The following is a 6719-nucleotide window of genomic DNA, read 5'->3' on the forward strand; positions in this document are numbered from 1 at the left end:
GTCTATTTCAAGTTTTGGGCTTTATTCAATCTATATAAACCTTTATTTTTATATTAATATAAATATTCCAGTGGTCTTGGCCACTTTTATTAAAAAAGATAAAAAAAATATTAAATCACTTGACATATTAGCAATGAAATTGTTGAATTACTTTCAAAATTTTGCTTCAAATAAAATAACTTAATTCAACAAAAGTTAGACTTTTATAGTTGAATTTAATAAATATATATCAATTATATTTTGGTTTTTATGTTGATTTAAAGTATTGGTGTTGAATAATTGATTTTTCAATATTCATAGTATAATAAAATATTATTAAATCACTTGACATATTAGAAATGAAATTATTGAATTACTTTCAAATTTTTGTTTCAAATAAAATGAGTCAATTTAACAAAAGTTAGAACTATGTTGTAAATGTTAATAAAAAAGAGACAATACCAAATGAGAACTAAAGTTTTAAATATGGTACAATTTGATAATTACATTTTAATTTGTAAAAGAAGTTAGAATTTATAAATATAACATTTCTTGAGTAACCTAAGAAACAAATAGAGATAAACTAGATTTAAAATATAATTATTCATTGTTCAAACTATTAGTCAATTTTAATATCTCATCAATGCATTTATTATCAACTAATAAACCATTAAATCTACTCTAAAACAAAAGATACATATAGTATAAAATCAAATAAAAATAAAATAAATTAAATATATAATTATTGTTAAAAATATTATTTAATTTTAATATATCATCGATTCATTTATTATCACCTAATAAAATCATTAAATCTAATCTAAAAGAAACCATATATATAATTATGATATTGCTATGAGGGTTCAACTGTGTAGTTTTTGAGTCAAACTCATTGACCCATGTTTCATGAGTAGTGGTTCACAAGAACGCATCTCTCATGAGAATGAATGGTCCACTTAGCACTCATTGCATATAGGTGTAATCTTTGAGTCAAACTCATTGACCCATGTTTCATGAGTAGTGGTTCACAAGAACCCATCTCTCATGGGAATGAATGGTCCACTTAGCACTCATTGCATCTAGGTGATGCTCACAGGGGTGAAGCATTGGGACCCATCTCTCATGAGAATGAATGGTCCACTTAGCACTCATTGCATCTAGGTGATGCTCACAGGGGTGAAGCATTGGGACCCATCTCTCATGGGAATGAATGGTCCACTTAGCACTCATTGCATCTAGGTGATGCTCACAGGGGTGAAGCATTGGGACTTCCTAGGTGAACCACTACTCATGAAACATGGGTCAATGAGTTTGACTCAAAAACTACACAGTTGAACCCTGATAGCAATATCATAGTTTGACTTGATGTAGAAAATACCTCCTACTTATCATATATATAAAATAAAATTTAAAAAATATTTTATATCCGCAGTCAGACTATCCAAATAGAAATCTGTGGTATATTGTGAGCGGGATGTATATGCAAACTTGACTTTTTGTGTCTTTTTTCAAACGCACTCCCTTAAAGAGTCCTTCTGACTCCATATATTCAATAAAAGCTGGTGACTTGCAAGAGGCTAGAGCGATGGGGAGGGGCATAGATACATCTTATCCGCCATTGGAGACCAGATATGCGCATTTGCTGCAAGATCAGCACCTTACCAGTATTCCTGGGGAAGAATACAGAGAGGAGGATGAAAACTGTGGCCCCCCATTACTTGATTTGCAGCTTTTGAGAAGCCCACAATCATCAAGCCAGTGTGCCCAAAACATCATTAAGGCCTGTTCAGAATGGGGAATCTTCCAAGCAATCAATCATGGCGTGTCTCTCGATCTCATTCAACAGATGCACACACAGACAAACACACTCTTTTCCTTGCCATTTGAAGTCAAGAAAAATACATTAAGCAGGGAAATGTTTCCCTACATGTGGGGTACTCCAATTGGAGTGGAGGTTAAGAACTGCAATTGGATGGAATCCTTTCTCATATCCCCTCACTCATACAACTTCCAGGCTGCTGCTTCATTTGATGGAATCCAACCTACAGATCTCAGTCTCCTCAGGTATACAGATAATCTGATTGAAATTCCAATATGGTGACAGAATTCTCTTAGTACAGTAGGTTTATCTGTCATTTGAACTGATTTCTGATTGTTGGGTTTGTAGTTTGACACTGCAAGAATATGGTAGAGCTATGAGTAAACTTGGTTGTGAGCTTCTGGGGGTTTTATCATCAGAGATGGGTTTAAGCCCATCTTATTATAGTGACTGTTTCTCAACTGCTGATTCATTCATAAAACTAAACCGGTATCTCACCTGCACAAGGCCAGAGGCAGTCTATGGGTTGGAACCCCACACTGACAGTGGTCTCCTCACCATCATCCACCAAGACCAAGTTGGTGGGCTTGAGATCCTGAGGGAGGGAAACTGGATTGGTATCAAACCCAGGGCTGATGCACTTGTAATCAACGTTGGTGACCTCTTACAGGTGAACTAAATATCTATCCTTAATCCAGGCCATGGCAATTTCACAGATATTTGGTTCTGAGTTCTAAATTTACCTCTGCTGCTTATATGCAACTACATGTCTTATTCCTGCCAGCACTATATAAAGTGTGTAAAAGCTTTAGTTTAACTGGAAGTGGTTATTAGTCTTTAGGATGCATCAATACATCTATATTTCTCATACACTAAAATTTCATTCTATCGATGCATCGCAAGGGCTGAATAGTCATTTCTAATTTCAACATTGAGTTGGACAATTTCAATTACTTATTTTACATTTTCTTTCCTTTTTTTTTTTCTCTTTTTTGGTAACTCAATTATCCCCGCGTCTCAGCCCAGCACCCAAACCTGAAACCTTACCTTGGCCATTAACAACCAAGTTGGGGTTCAGGAGAGGGGCGAGCTGAGGCGAGACTGGTCCTGGGGATGGACCAAGCAGCCCACTTGTCAGACCCATCGGGTGAGTACAAGGCCTTGGAGTTGAACCCGGAACCAATGGGTAGCAAACCCACAGCCCAAGCCAACTACGCTACCTTTTACATTGTCTTTCTTATTATCATTATGGATTCCAATTTAATTTAATATTTATGGCCACTGTTCTCTCAGTTCTATTTCTTTCTCTCATACACAAAAGTCTGGTAACAGTTGTAATCATCATTCTTGCAAATAGTTGTAGTGCTTGAAATATTTTTAGATTTGATTGTATAAATATTTCATCGACGTTTCATATCACACTTTATGATGCATCGTCAATAGTACAACAATTTAACCAGACTAAATTCACATGAAACTTGCTCCAATCTAATTTAAATTTTAGGGTTATTATTCTCTCAGCTTCACTTCTTCTCTCATACACAAGTTTTGTAACACTTGTAATCACAAATAATTGTACAGTTTGAAATGTTTCTGAACTTTATTGTAAACAATTTTCAGTGGCATTCCAGATCACACTTCATGATGTATCGTCAGTAGTACAACAATTTAATCAGATTAAAGTCACATGAAACTTGCTCCAGTTTAATTTAATTTTTAGGATCTTTGTTCTCTCAACTCTGACTCTCTTTTATACACAAAAATTTGATGACGTTCATAAATTTGAAATGTTCTTAAATTTTACTACATAATTTTTTTTCCCAACATTTCAAATCAGACTTCGTGATGCATCATGGAAGACTAAAATCAAACTAAGCCTACTTTTATGTTGGTAAACTAAATTTGTTAATGATGACGCAGGCATGGAGCAATGATGTTTGTAAGAGTGTGGAACACCGAGTATTTGTGAACTGTAATGAAGAGAGGGTATCATTGGCCTATTTTCTAAACCCTTTTGATGATACTTACGTACTCAGCCCAAACCAGAGTGGCTGCCATTACAGAGGCTTCACCACCAAAGAATTTCGGGCACAAGTTAAGGAAGACGTTAAACTCACAGGCTCTAAGATTGGTCTTCCTCACTTCAGGCTGGATAATGTTTTAAATTAAAAACTATCACAGTAAAAGCCGGGATTTTGACGCAACCGTTTGTACTTTCCTACTGTTTGTTGCCTTTATGCAAGAGCTTCAAGTACATAGTGCAATGAATCTGTCTAAGTTTGTCATGTCTGTTGGTATCTGCCCTTGCATAATTAGACTGTTTTGTCATTTCAGGTCCGTTATGTTTGATCTTAACTGATTACTTTGTGAGCCTTTGCCGTCATCAATAAATAAAAAACAAAAAATTACTTTCTGATTGTCTAAATTGTGTGAGGATTGAAATTTTATTTTCCAAATTTGTTATCAAGGTGAAACCCTAGGCACGTCATTCTCATCAGCTTAGCCTTGACTAGCTCTTCTTGTTATTATGCTGAAAGAGATTCCCTCTGAAATACCCCAAGCTCCCTTACAGCAGCGGACAGAAATGTATGATGCAGAATGACTTATAAACGTTGGATGGCCATTAGACAGATCTGAGCTGTAACAGTGACTTTGATTAATTGAGGTAGCAGTAAATAAGCTGCGCAATCATTTTCACGAATTTTTGGTAGAAAAACGTTCCTTTTGTTTGAAATCCTCCATGAAAAGTACTGCTATGCAAGTTTGGCAACCCATAACCTCTTCTCAAAAAAGATGAATTTTGGACCATTTTAGAAACCTAAAAGAATTTCCAAAACATTTCGGAGTTGGGCAATGGCTTCGACAGACAGAGCCATCTGGCCTTGGAAATTGAGGGCCCTCAGCTGCAGTCCTAAATTATGTTCGTAATGCTGTGGGATAAACGTGTATGTAAAATGTAGAAAACTAGACAGGGTACACGAACTGTTTGACAAAATGCCTCAAAGAGATGTGTCCTCGTGGACTATAACGATTCCATGATATGCAGAAAATGAATTTTTTAAGAATACTTCAGAAGCTTTCAAGCAAATGCGATTGGCAAGCCAAATTCCACAACTTTTACCAGCATCCTCCCTGCCTGTGCCAAAATGGGAGCTTTAGAACAGGGTATGGACATCCATCAAAGCATAAAGGATACAGAAGTTTTTTCGGATATAGTTGCAATTGCCCTGGTAAATGTTTATTGTAAAATGTGGAAGCATAGACAAGGCACCTGAATTGTTTGAAAGAACGCCTCAAAGAGATGTGATATTATGGACTGCAATGATTGCAGGATATGCACAGAAAGGATTTATTGAAAAGTGTTTAGAAACTTTCAAACAGATGCAATTGGCAGTTGTAAAGCCAGATGGGAGGTTTGGAACTGGGTATGGACATCCAAATCCCTATACTTGAGCAGGGCCTTCCTCTTCGGTTGCTTTAGACAATTAAGTCCCCAACATCGAATTTAGGATTTAGGGCATGGACCAGAAGGTGGAACAGGGTATTAAACTAATTCCATTTGCTAACAATTATGTTGCTCATGTGCAGCCAAAAATTTGGATCAAAGAAGTTCATGGTTATCTGGAAATCTCGCCTCAAATGATATCGGTGGTTCTGTCAACCAGAGTGTTGATCCCATCACACAACTCCAGGTAGGGGGTAGTAAAACTTGCTGTATGAACATAGTAAATTGTTGGTTCTTTGCTCCACCAACTCTCCTCAGTAACTAAATGACCCAGTGTATCCATTTCTGAATCTAGTTGTCTTGCAATACTCTCAACCTATTCACCACCATCATCAACAATGGCAGTTGTAGATTTCATCTTTGTAAGGCATCTGAACATGAGAAGTTTGAGACAACTGCATCTTTGTCATTTTCAGCAGCTCCAACTTGGAGTATCGTCGAACAACTGCTTAAGATTGTAAGTAATGGTGATTGGCATAGTTGCCATGTATGAAACATTCCATTCATTCGGGATGCCAAACCAAAATTGCAAATCCAGAATTTTCAAAAAGACATGTAAAATTTCTATCGAAAATGAAAAAGTCCAGATCGAATCGGACAAATCCAGCCAGTCCAAAGATTCCAGATGGGGCTGTATTTAGCTCAAAATTTCTGAATTTGGTAACTAGAATGACTGGTTAAGCATTTGATAATAACCTTAGACTTCTGTGTAAGATAATCGATGAACATTGAACCAGCTACATATTATGCAGGGAGTCTAGAATGTGACTGTACCTGTTCTCCACTATCAGCCATACAATGCCATCAAATCATAAAACTGAGATGTACATATGTTGATTTCTATGGGATTTGAACTTGACTTCTCTTCAAGAGCAAGTTCTACATTGCTAGGCCATTGCTAGGCCAACTCAGACTAAAATGAGATGGTTGTTTTTTATTTCACCTGAACCATTTGAGCCCTTCAAAATATGGCATTGTTAAAATTAAATATTGATGCTAACTAAACAAGTCATGGGACAAACAATATAGAATTGAGCATTATCATTAAATTGGATGAAGGTATTAGGGCTTCCATGGTGAAATCCTAATTTTAAATATCTAGAAGTTGTGATAAAGTGTTGATATTGGGTGAAATATCATATTCAATTCACTAGGTGTAAATCCAAGGTAAATTTAATTGAAGTGACACTCTTTGGGTGTGGTATATAAGTGGAAGGTCGTCCATAAAAGTAAATTTAGCAAATCAAAGTAACAAAATGTGCATTATTTGTATCAATTATATTTCTATTTAAATATGTTTATTACAGATATATTGATGTCAATGAAGCATGGTTATTTACTAAACAAATTGAAGAATTACAATACACTACACAAAATACTTTGACAATAGCTTAGAAAAAAGTGGAGATTGATTTT

At 35.8% G+C, this 6719-nt stretch overlaps 1 protein-coding gene across 1 annotated transcript; it reads left to right on the forward strand.

The window, feature by feature from the left end:
- The first annotated feature begins 1466 nt into the window (after positions 1-1466).
- Positions 1467-6150, forward strand: LOC131063552 (gibberellin 2-beta-dioxygenase 8). The gene is made up of 3 exons (XM_057997404.2): positions 1467-2043; positions 2147-2468; positions 3719-6150. The coding sequence occupies exons 1-3, from the start codon at positions 1565-1567 to the stop codon at positions 3965-3967; spliced, it is 1050 nt and encodes a 349-aa protein (XP_057853387.2). The 5' UTR covers positions 1467-1564; the 3' UTR covers positions 3968-6150.
- Positions 6151-6719: the final 569 nt, after the last annotated feature.

The sequence above is a fragment of the Cryptomeria japonica genome, chromosome 5 (assembly GCF_030272615.1).
Source record: "Cryptomeria japonica chromosome 5, Sugi_1.0, whole genome shotgun sequence".
In the NCBI taxonomy this organism is placed as follows: Eukaryota; Viridiplantae; Streptophyta; class Pinopsida; order Cupressales; family Cupressaceae; genus Cryptomeria; species Cryptomeria japonica.

Excerpts from the sequence above, each read along its gene's own strand:
- LOC131063552 (XM_057997404.2), top strand. The coding sequence starts at position 1,565 with ATGGGGAGGGGCATAGATACATCTTATCCGCCATTGGAGACCAGATAT. Across the intron at positions 2,044-2,146 it reads ACAGATCTCAGTCTCCTCAG|TTTGACACTGCAAGAATATG; the intron begins GTATACAGATAA and ends TTGGGTTTGTAG. Across the intron at positions 2,469-3,718 it reads ACGTTGGTGACCTCTTACAG|GCATGGAGCAATGATGTTTG; the intron begins GTGAACTAAATA and ends ATGATGACGCAG.